This window comes from Corapipo altera, unplaced genomic scaffold (assembly GCF_003945725.1).
Source record: "Corapipo altera isolate COAL_440 unplaced genomic scaffold, ASM394572v1 23, whole genome shotgun sequence".
Classification (NCBI taxonomy): Eukaryota; Metazoa; Chordata; class Aves; order Passeriformes; family Pipridae; genus Corapipo; species Corapipo altera.
The window spans coordinates 1,779,525-1,799,431 of NW_020884878.1; the positions used below are offsets into that span (position 1 = coordinate 1,779,525).

General features: G+C 36.6%; 1 protein-coding gene across 6 annotated transcripts in view; it reads right to left on the minus strand.

Moving 5' to 3' along the window:
- Nucleotides 1–946: 946 nt before the first annotated feature.
- PPP2R5E (protein phosphatase 2 regulatory subunit B'epsilon) overlaps nt 947–19,907 on the minus strand; it is a 79,958-nt gene continuing 60,997 nt past the window's right edge. For 3 of the 6 annotated variants that reach the window (XM_027638270.1, XM_027638273.1, XM_027638274.1), the window contains 10 exons: nt 18,291–18,383; nt 13,758–13,888; nt 13,614–13,673; nt 12,863–12,971; nt 11,830–11,883; nt 11,678–11,728; nt 10,698–10,817; nt 9,489–9,616; nt 7,609–7,710; nt 947–4,970 (listed from right to left, as the gene is read on the minus strand). In XM_027638270.1, the coding sequence (XP_027494071.1) occupies nt 4,871–4,970; nt 7,609–7,710; nt 9,489–9,616; nt 10,698–10,817; nt 11,678–11,728; nt 11,830–11,883; nt 12,863–12,971; nt 13,614–13,673; nt 13,758–13,888; nt 18,291–18,383 (948 nt within the window). In that variant the 3' untranslated portion in view covers nt 947–4,870. The remainder of the gene's footprint in view (nt 4,971–7,608; nt 7,711–9,488; nt 9,617–10,697; nt 10,818–11,677; nt 11,729–11,829; nt 11,884–12,862; nt 12,972–13,613; nt 13,674–13,757; nt 13,889–18,290; nt 18,384–19,907) is intronic. The other 3 variants (XM_027638271.1, XM_027638269.1, XM_027638272.1) reach the window with 2 other exon arrangements.

Consider the following 19,907-nt stretch of genomic DNA (forward strand, 5'->3'; position numbering starts at 1 on the left):
CAGCATGAGGACTGAAACAGGAGAATGGTGCTACAAAAAAACAAACACCTTCACCAGCTGCAAAGTGTAAGGCTCAAAGAGATCCTAAAGATCAACTCGTGGCTCTAATGCCTTTTTTCTGCATGCTCTGCTCTTGACCTCTCCCACACGTGGGGTTGTGTGCAGCTCACTACAATGAGAGGACCTTTAAAAAAATGAACTTAATGAAAACCAAGTGTTTACTATGGTAATTCTGGCTGAAGCTTAAATTACCACCTCGCTGTTTGGGTTTTGTTTCCAGACAAGTGTCCTTTAATACATTTAATACATGCAGATGGGTATCTGATCACTGGAAGTTCACTGCTGAAAAGTTACATGAAGTTTAGATGGGAGGAGGTGGAAAAAAAAGCCAAGCACCTGGAAAACACTTCATTGCTTCTTTATTTAGATGCACCCACAGTACAGAGCCTCTTTAGCAAGTGCAAAAGAGGAAGATTACACATTTATAGCTGGGAGCACCATTGAGTTCGAGTTTCTTTGATACCATTTTTAAGAAAGTAAACTGTTTCCAAAGAATGACATTTGAATCCAAGAGCTTAAGACCTGCTTGTACTTTATCCAGAGGTGGAAGATATTTTTCTTTTATTGTTACTTGGATGTAGAGTAGAAGACATTTTCACAGTCTGGTTGGACCAGTCTATATATTTTCATATGCACCTTTTAATATATATAAAAAGTGTTTCATTTTTCCCCCCTACCCACAGATAGTTAAATGCAACTAAGTTTAAAAACAGTAATGGGACCAGAGCATTCCTATGGGGAAAAATGAACTTTTGCTGCCCTCTCCTGCTTAAACAATGAAATGCTAAAATATTAAGATCTATGAATCTAATGCTAACCTTGAAACAAAAAGCATGACAGGTCATTCGCTATACTACAGTCAAAAATAGGACAACAACAAGAAATGTATCGGTACTATTTATATTTGAAAACTCCTCATGGGTCCATGAGGTTATGAATACAACATATTTACAGTTAAGTGATCCAAATAACAAAAACTCTTATTCAGAGAGGTCATGATAAAAAGCGTACGCTTCTGTGGATGGGAAGCAACACTCGGATAAAAGTTTTCAATGAAAATCAGTTCCATTCTGTTTCAAGACACTGCTTTGTAGACTTCAAAATGAAAAACTGGGCTATATAAAATATGCTGCACATACCAACTAGGAAAAACTAATTCATGGCTCACTCCAGAGCTGCTAAGGGAAGCATGTGAGCCAAAATAAAAAAGCCACATGTAAATAAAAACATTCTTCAATCTGGAACATTTTCATCTTTGTCTTCTTTTAGGGCAACTGCTTTGGGACGGTGCTGTCATACAATTAAGAGAAAAGGGCATCTTTGTTTTCCAAGACAGAACTAAAAGCAAACTATTTCAGTTTTACTTGGAGGGAGAAGAATCTCGTCTTTCCTGCTCCTCACAAAACAATACAGAGCTTTTTAGAGCTCCTAATATATTTTCTTTTCCACAGAGTGCAAGAGCCTGAGGCTGTACTTATGCACGTATAATGTAAGTACAGCTGCTCCATTTCTTACTCAAGCAATTCTTGGCTCTAACACCCTTGATTTTTCCATATATGAGAGTAGATAAAAAAATAAATTAAACCCTTTTATTTATGCTAACAAAATCAGGATTAAATTTACTGTAAGCCTGCTAGTGAACGCTCCAACGGCATTAGAATACTTTTATTTAAAGCATTCCAACCTTTGGAAGGGAGACAAAAAACACTCAAAAGCAACAAAAGGAAAACGGTAAGGGAGACTTGCAGGATGAAGAAAGCAACGTGTGCTCAATTTAAAGTATATGAGAGGAACTTTACTTTTACAGTTGTTACATCCCCATGACCCGCTGCAATGCCCTAGTGTCGAAAACACAGCTCTTTTCCTTTGACCAGACAGCATCCAATCCTTTCTCCTGAAACCAATATGGCACAGGACACGAGTGGCCACCCAACGACTGCCGGACGAGCAGTGAACAACAACATTTACACAAACAAAGGTAGTTTCTGGAACTCAAGAAGCGAACGAAAAGCGTTAATTAAACAGACGCACTGATCACACTTGGGCCCGTGTGCTGCCTCCTTCTCGGCCTGCAGCTCCAAGTGACAGCAGTGGGAGCTGTGCAGGGCAGGACATGGCGTTGGGACTGCGGCAGCCTGTGGGTCCCGGGGGTACGGTCGTATCATTGTGGCAAGTGCTTCTTTTGGGTACATTGCACAGTGCAAACCTACTGCCGTGTGAGCCTTTAGAGTCAAGTGACTAACAACATCACAGCGTCCCGTTCACGTTAAACATTCCTTCTCGGAAGTGATAAGTCATCTATAAACTTTAGATACACCCCACTATCCCCACATCAGAGGTAACAATCAGAGGTAACAAAATATTGCAACCCATCAGGTTCTCGTCAGTCTTGTATGATCAATAGCAGAATGACATGTCAGGAACTAAAAACAGTTATGAACAAACAACACTCACCTAAACTCTAAGTACAGGACAAGGTGCTTTTTTCTAATTTCACATTGTTGTGTTTTACTCCACCAGGTGAAAAACATGAAGTTTTAGTCCTCCATTCTATCTCAGTTTTTCACAATGGAACATAGTCTTTGAGCATGAGTTTGAGTCCACCCTTTTGTACTGTATGATCATTTCACACAGAAGTCACACTAGCAAATATTTTTTTTTTTTTTGTACCAGAAATAAAAGACTGTCAAAATCAATGGGCTAAGGGACATGATTTGTTATAAATTTATTTAATCTTCAGTATTTCAGCTTGCACCTTTGCTTCAGCACTTTAAAATAAAATGTTTCAACTATGACAGTAACTGCCTAATTTACATTGCGTCCCAGTCAATGTTCTTAAAAGAAGCTCATATTAATCCCATTAAAACCATGTTGTGTTTGGTGTTGCATATGACTAGTTCCACTTTTTTTTTTTTTCCAGAATTAACAGTGTCAAGTTCTTACAAAACGTTGAGTTTACAACATTTGTGTGCGCAGACCCAGGAGTACAAACTGTGACCTGATAATCCTGAAACAGTCAGTAGTCTAGGAGGGAATTCTTTTTTACCTCTTTTCCGTGCCTGAAAACAAGAAAACTTCAAATCCTACTGTATATTTAAATGGTAGGAAGAAAAATATACAAGCTTGTATTTATACTGTATTTCTATCAATGGCAACAGGTCATTAATTCATGTTTGCAACTATCACAAAGACTCATGAACACCAATTCAGTTTTATACTGTAAATACTGCTGGATTGATGGTTTAGGATTATCAATTCACTGTTGTCATATGTCTATAACAGTTCAAAAGCATCCTGGAGAAAAATCCCAAAACACATACCTTCTGGTATATAATAATGCAACTGCATTAGCTAAATATATACTGTACATAAGTCTTATCAGCATTTTACCTACCAAAGATGTAAGATTCCACTTTCAAATACAAAGCAGATAGCCAATAATGTATACTTATAATACAGCCCTCTTCTTTTGTTCTTCGTAATTTTGTTTTTCCTCTTTTGTTTTAAACAATTTGGTCACAATGCACCTTTGATATAAAAGCATTTTAAACTTTATTATTAATACTCAGAACATTAGGATTTCCAGAATTCTTTTTTTTTTTTCAGTAGCATTTGTAGAACCACTTTTGGTAACAAATACAGTAGTTAGGAATGAGCATCCAGATGAGAATGCAGAAGTGTATTATCCAGAATCCTTTCCAGCTAAGACCACAGGGCTGGTACTGTGATGAGTAATAGTACTAGAACCACAAAAACACTAGAGTATGTTTTTTAGAGGCTACATCCTCTTTTGCTGGAACACTTTATAAATACATATTAAAAAGTAAGGCAACAACTCCAAACTGTCCAAACTGCTATCTCAACTCATTTTCCAATTAGATCCGTGACCACTGGAGATCAATTTCATGCTTGTGTTGTTTAGCACGTGTATTCTTTCTAAATGGTCCAATAAAAACATATTGTAATAATTTAGCAATTAGTGTTTCTAAACCAACTCTGGTACGTGTCTCCAATGCTGCATCACTAATACTGGTTAGGTACTGAAGTTCAGGGTGTTACCACTGCCCATTTTTTCAAGGATTGTGGACACTAATTTGGATTTGCAATAAAAAGGTGCATGAATCCAAAGCTCCCTTTCCTACTATGTTTATCACCTACTTGTTTTTTTAACTCCTAATGCTCAAATTAAGGAAGCACCAGAGACAGCCTGGTACTAAAAAAATTCTCACACCAGTAAACAAAACTTTTATTCAGGACCAATGTTTTTCATGGCCCTGATCTGAATGGACATTCAACTCATGAAGATGTGCAAAAGGAAAAAAAAGTCAAATTACAGTAAAGTTATCCAGAGAAGGAGGATGTTACACAAACTCATAAGGAAATGACAGTCTTTTTTCTCTTTTACTATAAATACACGTAACAGTTTAGCAGAAAGACAAGCTAAATTTTAAGATTGTTCACATTTGAAAGTTGTATTATACTCTCTGCTAATGATAAATAAGGAACAGGTCCTGACAATGGAATTTGACATTGCAATTTTCATCAACAGATCTTTGAAGACTGGTTTTAAAGAAGGGTTAAAACAATGATTATGTTTGCAAAGTTCTGAGAAGTCCATCTGTTGTCCAAACTTTGGATTAAAGTCCTTATTTTTTTCCTTTACTTAGAGACAGGTATATACAGTGCTGTTGTAATAATGAAACAAATGTGAAATCTACTGTAAAGTTGCACAATACAGAAAACTGTTGCTCCATCTTCTACTACATAAATGTGTGACTCCACAGGTTAATAATGCTGTTTTGTTTTTTTGTTAAGTTGGAATTATTCCATCACGTCTAAGACCTCTCTTTAATTCCAAATCCTCCAGTTTTTTCCACAGTTCTTCACGTTCTTTCTCTTTCTTCTTCTCACTGACAGATGAAATAAAACAAAGTGTTAGCAGGAGAGAAGACTGTATAATATTTACGTTAAAATATATATATTTGACATTATTGGCTGCACTGATTTTCAAGAACACAACTGCAATTTTCCCAATAAATTTAATTTTTAAAAATATTTTCTTTTTTTCCTTTTTGTTACCTACATAAATACAACTAAAAGCAGTATGAGAAGAACATACAACATAAGCTGAGCAAAGTGACAGTGTTCATAGACACTAATTTGTAATGAGGAAGAAAAAATGCAATGGACTTTTATTATGGGCCTGATGGATCAAGATTATAAAAATTAACATTACGAACTAAATTATTTAATTATTTTCAAGTTTGTTTATGTAAGCATGGCATTTTTTAATATTAAAAATAACAGCCACTTCCTAGAAAAAGCTTTCCCTGATTCTTTTAGAATTGCTATTCTTACTTAACTGAATGGTGGCTTCCATTTAGCTTAGGCACCAGCCAAGGCGAAGTTCAAGCTAAAAGATCTGCCTTTCGTTCACTGAGTCACTCTTTTTCCACACCAAATTCCTACAAGATCTATGTAGCATTTGCTTTAACAACAGACTTTAATGGTTGATTTGACAAAATTAAACAGCAAATCTAACGTTTACTTTACCTGCATTGTTTGCTTTCTAAGTTTCCTGTCTCTGCCATAGCTTACTTTGAATAAATCTCCTTGGTACTGTAAGGTACAAAATGCTTTCAAGTTCTATTACATCACCTTATAGGTTTAGAGAAAATGGAAATCTTAACAATGACAGAAATACAGATTCTCTGCTAGTCACATTAGAGAAGTCTTGAAAAATATTTCAGCGGATTAGAAACATCTCTACACATCTTGATTCAGTCAAAATACCAACATCTGGCTCATTTATTTGGAATTTTAATTTCCCAAGAGTATTTTAAACTTATAAAAAAAATACTTTCAGACAACTCCCCAAAGAACAGTAAAGAAAAAAAACCAGCCCATTGTTACTAAAAATATTTAAAATTAAATGAAAGAATAAGTGAAACAGCCTTACATTTTCAGGCTACCTACCAATATTTATCCTCTAATCATTATGAAATATATGCCTGCTTACCTAGAAGACTGTTAGAGGATGATCATCTCATCCAACTTACCTATTTGACCTTTCCTAGTCATTAATATTGAACATATTTCTCAAGTTTTAAGTGGTATCATAGCTACCCTTTTGATATGTGGTTTTATTAAAATGCTAAAGATTTTCTGGAAACATTAAGGTAAACATCTCAGCAGTTTATACCTTCAGGTATTTGCATGTTTTAAAATTACAAGCATTAAATAGAAATGGTGAAATGCTTGGCACCAGCTCTGAACAGGAGATACAACATCAGCAGGGGTAAGAAAAATTCTTTGTGTAGTTCAGCCAATAAACCTCCCCATTATCCAGCCATGGGACACTCCACTTTAGTGTCTGGTCCTGTTAAGAGCAGAGTTTCTAATCTGCAAATTGATTTAAGTCACCAACCTCCCTCAGTGAATGGCTGGATTTGATGACCAGTCCCAAAATTCTCTGCCTGTTTGTTAAGAAACCACTGTTGTCTCAACTGCACTAGCAGATTGAACCTTAACTATCAATACCTATCAAGAACTGATCTGGCATCTTCGCTCAAATATATCTCCAAGTCTCTAAAAGTAAAATACCACATTAATGGACTATTTTTACCACTGCCATACCATATTATGGTAAAATACCATATTAACGAATGATTTTTTGCGTATAAAATTCAAACAAAGCAAAACAAAAGGCCAGTGTGACTGGAGTCACACAAGTCAAAAAACAGCCTCCAAGAGACTTTCCAGACTGTACTAACAAGGTCTGCTGACATGCAGTGCCCTTTGCTTTGCTTCGGGGGAAACCCTGAGTCACAGACAAGGTGTGACTTAAATGAAGTTGCAAATTGTTCAGAGTTCCTGAAATTTCCTCATTTTTTTCACCTGACACTTTGCATGAGGCAAAACTTTTGAGAAAAGATGCCGCACTCTAATTGGAAAACGAAGATTAAGGAAAACAAAAGAAAAGACAAAAAGCTACTGGGGTAGAACTAAGGATTCTATGAGTGGTGTACTCAATGGATCCTGCATGCTAAAAGACTCAGATACAGAGCAAGACCTCTGAATAAGAAATGAAAGGGTTGAGAGATACCTCTCTGGTTTAAGACCACATCCAGCCTACAAACAGCAGTTTGGAAAACAAATCTTAGGGGTTTCCCTTGTGTCTCTTTCCAAAGCTCAGTGTAACTTTTTTTTGTGAAGTCTTAAAGCAAAGTGTTATCTTTAAACTCTTTTCTTTTACTATTGAAGACCTTGATATGCTTAAGTCTCTTGGAATGGGGAGTCAAAAGGAATTGCTTGAACAATGTGGATTCCCAAGCAATGCAACAGATACGGTATTTAATAAAGAATAAGGAGTAACCCGCACATATAATCTTACACCTTGCAAGGAGAAGGTTAATGGGCAGGCAAGGGGAAAAATGGGGCACTGTGCCTACCATGTGTGAGAATATGCAACTGCACCTGAGTGTAAGGGAAAAACTAAACAGCAGGCATTATGCACAGCTGACAAAAAAAAAAGCTTTAAAAAGTTACCGCTGACGATCTGACTTGTAAGTGGCTGTCAGCTCGTCAAACATGGTGCTGTTCATTTCCATAAATGCCTTCAACACATTGTAGACTAAAGCCACAATAGCCCTGTGAAAAATTGAAAAAGAAGAAAGGAGTCCATTAGTTGCAGGTGAAATCAAACGTGAAATAAAAGCGTCTTCTCTTCCCGGCCTTTCTGTGACCAGTTCTGTTCTTGCAAGTATGATTATGTAAATTCTTCGATTTCAGTGAAACTGCTTTTGATTAACATATTTAAAGGTGAGAATCAGCTTTCCTGTCTCTACTGACTACTGAAATCGAGAAAGCCAAAACTCCAGGGTAAAAGGTAACAACAGAAAGCTATTACATATATCTACAGACTCTTCCCTCATGCTGTGGAGCAGTTCTGAATGCAACTTCAGGGATTCAAATCATCAATGCTGGTAGAAGGAATAGAATTCAAACACAAAATGAGAGTGATTCATATTTCCTTATGACTTTTCTATGAAGCTGAATGTTCACTGCCTCTATGCAAAGTACAAGGCTGTATTTCAAGGGTGATTGTACTCATACATTTCACATTCATTTTCCCTTTCACAGTTCCTGATCCACTACTATGGCTGTCATATTCAGACCCAGAGCTGCTTAAGAAACAGCACTTCAGCCAGGAGGCAGTGAATCAACAGTACAAGTGCCAGGAACCTTTGGACCTAATCCATATAGCAGACAAACTATGTGCCAATGCCCACATACCCGTCTCTCTTTCACTTCTTTCAATACACTTTTAATTTTGTTGCCTACGTGGCAAATTTTCTTATAAATATAAAAATTATTTAAATTATATTCTTTATTTTACATGTATCTTTACCTGGTTTGTGTGTCAAAGAAACAAAATTCCTGTGGGTGTGAACAACCTGCAAACTGGGATACTGGAGTATTCTCATTACCAAAAGCATCCCAGTGCACACTATAAAGGTTTAGGCAGGAGCAGGGGCATGTTGGAGACTGGTAATGCCATGGAAAGTATCTTTTTGTGATCAGTGTTAATTACAGAACCTTTCCAGCAGCACTAGATTTGTCAGGTAAGCACACAAACTTGAGAGCTTGCCTAGGTACAGAACAAAAAGACTAATGTTTGAAAAGATTAAATATTGTATAGTAAGGTCTTAAAACAACTGAGACCTGAATGTAGCACAAGCTCATTAAAAATACTGGGTTTACTACATGGTAACCATCTTGAGTTAGAGAAAAACTTTTCAACTCAAGTATGGAATACATGGCATCTAACTGTGATAGTATTTTTCATTAAAACACTTTCTACTAGGTCGTTCAGTTTAAAATAAAAATGCCTAATTATCAGAATATGAACATGAAGTAACTGTTCAATTACTGTAACAGAGAACAGCTGTATTTAAATAAATTTAGAAAAAAAACAACCCAAGAAGAATATGCTGATGTCTGTATGCTTCGCAGATGTTTAAAAAATACCAGTTCCAGAGGTCTCCCAGAGGTATCAGTCCATGAAACAGACACAAAGCTTTATTAATGCCAAGTGATATTCCTCTAGACAATTTACAATCTGGCTTAAGAGTCAACCACTTTATAAAAAACTGTGTAGGAGAAAAGCTTGATGAGCAACACTTTTTCTTCAATAACAATGTAACATCTAATTTCTCTTTTTTCCAGCTTGTGAGAAGGTCTATTTTTATCCCGTAAGGTAAAGATTTTTGTACACATACCAGTTAATTAAAAACACCCTGAGACAAGCTCAAGCACAGACTAATTTATATTGGCATTAACAGAGTTGCACTTGCTCAGACCAGCTTTGGGTCTGGATCTCTCCCATTCAGAAACAGTAAAATAAAGTGTAAAGACAAAGAACTTACGGATTCCAGTGTTCTTTAGAAATCCTATAAAGGCTGGAAAACATGATGGGAAGTATAACATTTGAGTTCTCCTCTATCAAACTCATGATGTACTCGTTATTCCAATAATACAGCGCTCTTTCAGCCACCTTTGAGTCAAAGGAATAAACTATTAACAGGAATTCAGATACCTATAATTTTGTAATTTTCCAAAGGAAAAACAAATCACAGAAAAACTTCACAAAGACAAGTTAACAGGAGTCATTAGTTTTGGAATTAAACAACTCCAATCAGTAGCATAACATGCATTAATGGAATTAAGTTTCTATCCTATAATTCTGATCCCACAGCATCCACACTCTCTTTCCCCTGAGCAATATGTTGCTGCTCACTGAAGACCAGGTGCAGACACTGCATTAATGCTGCAGCTGTGGAGGGGAAGGGAGAGCAGAGAGACTTCCCATCTCCCCTTTCCCTCAAAGTCAGGAAGGCTGCAGTCAGAAGGAAGACACTACTGCTGGGATACCAGAGGAAGGAGATAGAGAAAGGCCCCACAGCTGGGCTGAACAAGGGAGGAGAAACCTTCCCTGTGGGGAGGGTAACAATGACAGTGATCACCTTGGGGAGGAGCTGGGGAGTAGGAGGGAGGATGCTGATCTAAATTATGCTAAAAATAAATGCAGCCCAAGGAAGAGCTGAAAAGTCACATCTGCCTTTGTGCCAGGACAGGTCACCAGGCTTAACATGGATACACCACAAGCCATGAACTCTACCTCCTCTTCATGTATGATTCCATCTAAATCCTATTCATTTCCCTTCCTCCCATTATGCAATGTGATGATAAGTTTTCTATCTCCTCTAACCAGACATCTCCTGGTTACAGAGGGAAGTAAGTCGGAAAACAACAATACTGTACCAAAAATGGAGAGCAGATACATCCTACATGGTCTGTATGGCAGAGACCTGTCACCCACAGTCAGAAGGGCTCAAAGTCTGCTTGGATGCAGTTTTTAGGCCTTATGTGGGGCTCAAAACAGCAAGTTCTGGGCTGTAACCCCAGATACCTCTAACATGAAGCTCAGAATTAAACTTCTACTGCAACATATCCTCTTCCACAGAAGGCGAGTGTTTAAAACCACATAACATAAAATAATAATTACATTTGCAGGAGTGTTACATTTGAAACTGAGACTATACATTCCTATACAAACAATAACCTCTACCACTGACCTGAAAATGAGGGCTAGAGACACACTTGGCAATTTGTTTAAACAACGGTTCCTGGATTTTGACAAATTGTGATGGTTCAATTACATCCAAGATTTCCTCCAGCTCTCCTAGGAACATGACCTAAAGACAAGGAAAAAAGCATTAAATATAAAACCTCTAAATCATCTCGATCAGCAAAATGCTGGTAACCCTCAAATTCTACTGCTTCAGGGAGAAATGGAAGCCTCACAAGCTCAGCAAGACCCTCTCCAATAATATGATCAGTTCTACCTTTAGCAGCTTCTGGATTCAGTCTCTTAAAAGAAGGACAAGTGTGTTCAAGTGCTGTCTTTTCAAATATAGCACCTGTCCTTTACAATAAAATTAGCATGGAATACTGGTTCAATTCCCAAAACTTTGCCTCATACAAAGAATTTGACCAAAGTTTAAACTTTGCTAACTAAGGAGAGTCTCTTTATTTTTAATATTGCTTCTAAAAAAAAGGTAGAATTATGGTTTTGCTTTTTCACAAAACCTCATTAGGGAAACTCAGATTTGCATCAAGAATTTGAAACAAAAATGCAAAGGCCTAACTGCATCATTTACATATATAGCAGATAAACATTAGACAGTAAAATATCTTTCATCCTCCCTGGAAAAATACTACCCTCACATACAAACAATTCCAAGCCCACCAGAGTTTTCCAACCTATCCTCAACTTTGTTTATTTTCTCCTCTCAAAAAAAAAAAAAATGCCATAACAGTTCTCTGCAGAAATACCAGCGCCAATTTTGTGAATAGAAACCATGGTTATCAAACTTTTCATAGTTGAAATTGTCCAAAAAGACAGAATTCAAGTAGAGAAAAATCATCTCCAAGAAAAAATACCAAGATTCACCACAGCACGTGCTCACTACCAGGAAATATTTAAAGATTCCCTGTTTATTATATTTTAGATCAAAATAATTCTTTTGTTTTGTTATACTAGCACACCACTTACCTCTTTCTGACTGCAGGTTTTTGGCCAGAATTTCATTAAACCTCTAATGACCTAAATTGGAAGGGAAAAAAAGTCAGATTTTTTTATTTTTCTCTCAACAGGGAAAACCATTTATGAGGTAAAAAAAAAAAAAGTACGAAAGAAATCCTTACCGGTTCCGTGAGCGAGGGGTCTTTCTCCAGAAACTGTACTATGCAATATGCCAGCTGTGAAGAGGTAAGAATTTAAGAGAATTAAGTCAGAACATTTCTATAAAGAAAACCACAAGGACCCAATTTTTTAAAAAAAGAGACACTCAAGGCAAGGTGCTATTCAGTTTTCTCAAACCGCATCCGATTTCAAACTGAGATGCACAGTTTGCACTGTGCAAATGCTCTGAAAGCTCAGTTCGTAAGAAACAACAGGACACTTCACAAAAACAGGCAGAGAGACAAAGTAACACACAGAATTAAAATCAGAGCAACTTGCAATTCTAAATACAGTCATACAACCAATGTTTTGAAAACTTCTGTTACTCTCTCAAACTGTGTCTTTTTACACATTTTATACATCAGCAAAATCATGAGAACTCTTGAAAGATGAGCCAACACCTAAACCCTAGAATAACATTTAGAAAGCACAGCTTTGTCAGCATAAGAAATACTACACTATCTGAAAATCAGACAGAAAGGCAACAGGTAGCACTTATCAGACGAAAAATAATGTTATGAAGGTATAAAAAGGTATCTGAGAGCATAAATGCAGTATTAAGAAATCCATGAGGGAGAACGTTGAAGACCATGCAAAAATGTGGATATTATTATTCAGGAAGTTGTCAGGGTGAAGAAGAGCCTTGACAGCACCAGACTAAGGAAACCCAAACATCCTCTTGGGAGAGAGAATGGGAAAGGCAAACTTGTGAGAATGAGAAAACAGCAGAGAGGAAAATCTACAGAGACTGCTTAACTACTAAGTAAAATCTCCAAACTATTACAGTTTTATGTTAACAATTTTAAGTACCTAATCAGAACAGAAGCAAAATATCTATCAGACAAAGCACATCAAATTAATTTTTTTAAAAAATCTATTGCATTTTTTCCACATTTCAGAACTTTCCCCCCACCTTTTATGTGCTACATAATTAAATTTCCAAAGCAACCCTAAAAAAATATAACTCTGAACAGAAAATATTTTCATAATGTCTACCTGTGCATGGAAGAGTGATAAACTCCTGACAGTGTGTAAAGGGATCAGCACCTTCACCAGAAACTGTTTATGCTCTGCCTTCAGAGGTAAAGCAAAACCATTGATAATACTAGAAATCAGAAAAGAAATATTTGTTAGTGCCATTATCACAGAAAAAAATATGGAGGTCCAAACAAGCACTTTCTAGATTAAAATGTATTTAGCAGTCAGCACCTGTTTACAAATAGCAGGCTCATGCCATCTGTAAACAGGTGCTGACTTTGGTCCTGCTTTATATTAGCAGGGCACAAGATGTTTAGGTAGCAATTCAGCTCCAACTTAGGAATAATCACACAAACAGCTGAACAAACCTGTTGCCAAACAGATAAGACCTTGTCTATATGTGGTGTGTAAATTCATGTAAGCAAGGTGGTCTTGAGTAATTAACCTACCAAAATTAGATTAACTCGAAACATTCACACTGTTACTGTGCCTAAAAAAAAAAAAGTAATTCTACATCATGTAAGGGTGAAGTGCACAAAATGTAATGCACACACACGTAAAATCAATCCAACATTTGACTGTAACTTGTATCTAGTTTATATTCTTGGCAAAGATGTGACAGAGGTTTGCATGTGGGCTTAAAGATGAGCATGTGCACACATCTGTTTTCAGAATCAGGGCTTATCATAATATTTTTTCCAAATCTGATGCTGTTCTGAGGTGTCCAGAAGGGAAGTCTGAGACAGATAATAAATAAAGACTCGTTTACCTTCCTAAAATTTCCAACAGTTCAGCTACGCCATTGAAGTGTTCAGTTTCATAAACAAATCTAAAAAAAGAAAAGTTAAATATAAGCGATATATCAGTTTCCTAAAGTGTTCATGAGAGAAAAGTACCTTCTTCCACAACTTACCGTAGAAAAATATTATTAATCTGTTTTCGGATAAATGCTCTAAGACCCAGAAACTTGCCATAAATTCTGTGCAAGACTGTTTTTAGGTAGTCTCGTTCTCGAGGGTCTTCGCTGTCAAACAGCTCCAACAGCTGCGTTTAAAGGAAAAAGAGAACTCAAACAGGGGACATTTGACAAGTGTGACACACAGACTTCTATATAAAAGTAAATTCATGAAAGCACATGCATGCAAAATGTGACATCCCTGGTAGCCAAGGTGTAGATATACAGTATTAAAAGAATCTGTTGGAACCCCAGTACATCATCACAAAACTCAGACTAATAAATTTTTGATTAATTGGCTCCAAAATGCTGCTTTTCTTCCTTCCTTCTCCCCAAAATAAATACTAAGTTCTTAGATGCTATAAATGAAGACAATCTGCCTTTTAACATCCACCATTCCCTCACTCTGCAGAACTAAAAGATCCTCATTTGCTTTAATATTCTTGTTCTCACAACACTGTGTCAAGGTCACATTTTTCTAATTGCTTGTAATTTATATGATGAGCTCTTAAGCCTTCCTAGTGATTGCATGGCCTTCATGCTGTGGAAAGACTCAACAGGGAAGGTCTATGCCAGCACTGGGTCTGCTGTTACAGGATCTCCACCAATTGACACAAATCAAAGCGCTGGGGGAATTAATTAATTAATATTAATATCATTGTCAATTAAAAAACCAAACCAAAACAACCAGCAAAACCAAAATAAAAACCCAACAGAACCACCCAACAACAGAAGACCCAGGAGATTTATTAAGTAGCTCTTAAATAAGATTTCAAAACAGCAAAATGATTATGTGAGACTCAGTCAAAAGAAAATATATTCCAGTGTCTTGTCTTGCACAAAATATATCCCAAAACACTGACACCTGAAGTTGTCTCTAAGAATTAAGACATGAAATGAGCAGCAGGAATAGCACCTGCAGATCTTTGTTCTATTCCCCTTGACACTTGTACTACAAAAGTATGAGCCTCCCCTTAGCCACTTTCTTCAGTTTTTGACCCCCCAACACTGGCTATTCTGGTGGATATTTGAAAAAAAATGAGAAGGTAAACTTTACTTAAAAACAAAAAACTCAACCACCACCACCAAATGCATATAAAACAGGGAATTTTAGATAGTAATCATAAGCAACCAGTATCTCTCTTGCATGAAAAAGAAAGTAACTGTCAACCATCACCTGTCTTGCAAAAGAAACGAAGACAGTTTCCAAAGAGGTCTTACAAATGTATTAGATGCTGTCAGAAAATTATAACAGGAATGGCAGAAAGCAAAATTATCTGAGATTCACAAACAGATAAATTATAAATACCTATTACAAGTAGATCTGTCAGTGTATGTATGCTACATACATCTCTGTTAAATTGCTATACAACTTTGAGGAGGAGAGAAAGAAAAAAGGCAGAAAAATATGATTAAAAGTTATTAAGCTGTCTGGGATTTTTACTTCTAACATGCAGGTCTAGCACTGATGCACATACTCTTCTTCATTGTTTTGGATGTTTCTGCAGCTTGTAATGAGATCTCACTGTATTTTCCTTGCAGTAAGAATCTGTGGTGGGGATTTCATGAGGAAACTATGAGGTTTGTCATCTGCCCTCCAGAGGTTATAAACACATTGCTTTGTTCAATTAGTTCTACAGTTAAATAAACAAATAGTCACCTCATCCTTCCCCAAATAGCACATTTCACCCTAAGACAGCAAACAGCTGGAAACACTTACGTGTTTCATTTTCTTAATGGATTGCAAAGTATTTTTATTTCCAGTTCTCTTATACAGACCCTCTCTGGAAACACTGCTAAACTAAGGCTCAGCCTCTCATTTTTTAAAAAAATAAATAAGACTATTATTTTGCTCTGTCCAATTTGTTATCAGTTTTCAACAATAAAGTTTTATTTTTATGGACAAGCTGCAAGACTTCCATAATTTATGTGACTATTCTAAACATACAAAGAAAAGGGAAATAAATTTTCCAAAATAGCAACCTACATAACACAGAGACTTGTGGATATATTTGAATAGTATGTCTCCTAGCAACCACTGCCAACCATTTCAGACTGTATATAAGCAGGCTTGAGAACTGAACAGTCACACTGGTACATACAGCATTTTATTAAAACATACAGCTGAAAGCCAGAAACACAGACATATTTAAAAAACCAAAGGCAAAAATCAAGCCAATAAGAAAAAGCCTGGGAAGAAGTGCATTAAAATGTATCATTTTTTCATGTAGTCATTCTTACTGCCAAGAAACACCTCAATAAAGTTCATAAAATTAAAAAAAAAAATTAATTTTGAGAGAAAGTTGATTTCAAAGACTGTTACACTTGTGTTGTCAGTGTCATGAAACACCAAACATGCTTAATGAACCTTCACTCTCAAATCACTTTCCCATGTAAGTGATCTATGGTCACAGATTCTCAGGAGTTGCTCCAGACACACAACAAGAATAACAGAAAGTGGAAGGACAGCCCAGTTCCTACAGGCTAAACAAAAACATTTACACACATGGAAATATAACTACTTGCTTATAATATATATGGCTCAATAGAATTTTTTATAGGAAAACGTGGATTTTAAATTGGCACACTGTACACAGCAATTTATAAATGTGCATCACCAAAACCACTTGTCAAGAATATGAATCCTTAGAATTCTTCTGACCTATTGTCACATCATACATTTTCTGGTACAGAGTTTTTAAAATCTCATATTCCTCTTTTTCAGTAGATACCATTCTTTCATTTAGTACACTTAATAAAGACTAGTAGGATTTAAGAATAAAAATAAAAAAAGCATCATTGTAGACCCATTCTCCTGTGCCAAACTGTGCCAGGATTGAATGTCTTGAAAGGGCATGAGTGGGATGTTACCAGTCATGACCAAGCTCAGCAGCACATAACAGGAGCATCTGAGAGTTATTTTCCCTGGATTTTGAACATGTGCACATGTATTCATTCTAATGCAATCCTGCTATATCTAAAGAAATTAAAACCAGCCTGGAAAAACCTGTAGAGAGTTATTATCATGCATCTTTTTACATCTCCACCAGGTGCTGGATGATCAGATTGGTGCACCTCCTTGTTCAAATCAGTATTGAGGTGAACAAAAAGCAAACCACAAGAGGTTTGATCCAGATGAAGAATGCTTTTGTTTTTAGATGATGGATACAATAAAACCATAAATATATCCTACTGCTTTTGTGAAAAGGGTGAAAAAGGTCTTGTGGCACTAAGAAGGAAACTGAAGTCCCTTCTTTGAATCTTTGAGTATAAGGACAGCAACTGCTCTCTTAAGTACATTTTCCAGGTATTCTTCATACAAACAACAAACATGAAGAGTAAAAGCACAACTTGTATTTCCTGAGCACTACAGGGAAAAACTAAAAGCTCCATGATAAGAGGTGAGAGAAAGGTCTTCAGAAATGCTGAGTATCACTCCTAATTTGTTTCTTATTCAAGTGTCAGCCTGCAAGGAAACTCCCTTTTCTAACTAAGTAGGAATCTTTCTAAATTTCCCTGATTTCAAAAGCAAGCTATAGGCAGCATCAAACACGAAGTTCTTTCTGACTTTGCGGTTATACAAAAAATTCACCATGGGAACAGAAAACCCAAGACAGGCCTGTCCCCAGGAGCCAAAGACAACAGTTGTATCTGTGGAGCGTCCTGGCTTACACTAGAAAACAACCTCCTTCAACCACCTCTGTTCTGGTATTTGTCAAGGCCTGGACAAAAATTTCTCAGTAGAGGGGACCAGCTACTGTAGCTCCAGTGAAGTAACAAAGCACATGAGAAATCAAGGAAGATTGAACATGTGTAAAATACCTGGGTGGCAGCTGAGTGTCATCTCTTCCCTTTAGCCACAGCAACAGCAAGCAAACTACAAAAATAAGGCTACCTCTTCTTTGCCCATGTTGTTTATTATTGATGCTGCTTCTCCTTCCAAGCTTTTAATAGACCTCAAGCTTTATACAGTCTTTTGATTTACTTCCTCCCCAAACACTACAGTCTCACTGTTTCAGTACCATGCTGGAAATAGCTTTGCTAATGAACTTCTGCCCCTTCCTGCAGAGAGAGACAGGAGAAATGTTCTCCGCTTCCAACAGAAACATTTTAACAATATTAAGACATGAAAACTGGCGTTTAAGTAGACTCTCTAGACAGCAGCACTTTGAGACTTGATGGTAAACCTTTCATTTCTCAGTAGTTACTGTTTCAGCTCCCTCTCATAAGCAGCAAGTCCAATATTTTGACTGAGGTATCAAAACTGGATCCAAACCACCTATTTTATGCACCTATAGCAGCAGACACTGACATATAAACACATACACGTATTTCCACCACCTCCACAGACTGAAATCTTCCATTGTATATGCTGGTATAGCATTTTTCTTTTGCAAATAAACTTACACTTTCAAATTCTAAACAAAACCTTTTTAAAGGAATTTTCTTTCAAAAGCAACGTGAAGCCTTAAAGAAAACACATCAGCTTACCTGCAATACAAATTTCTGATCTATGTACTTTTTGGCAATGCTGGGCTGAAATTCTTGGCTTTCCAAAAATCGTATGAAAAACTCATATACAAGCTGCAAAAGAAAAAAAATGTGCTTAATTTATGACTTGATTAATCTTCATATTTTAGTATTTCCTTAAATTTTGTTAAAAAACTAAGCACTTATTTTTCCACAGAGCAAAGGGTTAAAAAATGAAAACGATTTTCCTCCTTTATCAAACTGCTACCTCTTAGTTAGAATTAATTACATGAGCTTTTTAAGCTGCTTTTGCTTATTTAACTCCAGTCAAAGACATTTCATGACCAAGAACAGGCACTGCCATCTTGTAATGCCTGTTATCATTTTGTAAAGCTTCCTTAAGTAATTGGAAAGCACATTTAAACTGCCCTCTGAACTATTGAAGTCACATCAAATACAGACATTACAATTCTGAAAGGGTTGGTGAAACAGTTGGAAATATTTAAATTAAATTAGAAACTGCTTAGAGTAGTGTTCTACTACAACTTGACGCACAGAAGAAGAATACAAACCAGAATTTATTCAGAAGTTCCTAACTTACAGTCAAGATTAGCCTCGGGGCTGGAGAAAATCTGCTTATTTTCATGCAATTCCATCTCTACCTAAACTATTCAGTGGGACAGCAACAGACTTTTCATTTAGTGGAGAAAAAGAAGAGTATAAAAAACAGGCAACATGGAAGTGAAGTGAAACAGAGACTGCTGTGGCCTCATAAGACAGCAACTCTGATCTGTCACTGATAATGAGCTACCAGCCAGCAAATCTCTTTGCTGAACCTTTTCATAAAGAGCAGCCATTGAAAACTTGCTCATTTCTGCCTTCAGTGAGTCTGAGTATCGATACTGAAAGGAGAAAGGAAGCTTAAAAATTACATTTTTAAACAGTTTTAAACTTTTCCATGACAACAATATGCTGCAAAACTGCTGCTGCTGCTACTTTATGTCACTGTTCTCTGACTTCTCCAAGGAAGCAATAGGAAATCAAAAAGGAGGAGAGAGGTTCAGAAATAAGACATGGAAAAAGTGACAGCTTACATAACTAACATTGAATCATCAGGAAATCAATTCCATCGACTCCTCACAAATACTTTGGTGAATTTCTTCCTGACAATGGCAAGTCATCCACTGGATAAGAAATTCCATCATTTCCATGTAAGTAATGACTTTTAAAACTACAGCACTAGTGTCACTTAACACAAGGTAACAGACACGTATGCCTGTGCTGTTTCCAGGCAGGCAGAGCAGAGCTCTTCAGAGCTGCCTCAAAGCTTTTAAGATTCATATTTTTTGTGAAATTTAAATATAAATAAGGGATGAACCTACATTTCCACAGACTCTAAATGACAGAGCACAAAAGAGCGAAACAAACAGCTCACAGGCAAGGATTGTGCATGCAACTGTAAAATACAATCCTCGTTTCAGGTTGAGATCAATTGTGCTCCTTTGCTCACAGAAACTCCCAGACTCCACAGACTGATGTTCCTCAGTCAAACTTCTCAGTTTACTAGTACTGCAAGTCATTGTCCTGACTAACACACAAAGGATCTGCATCTGTGTTTTCAATATCAATGAAATGATA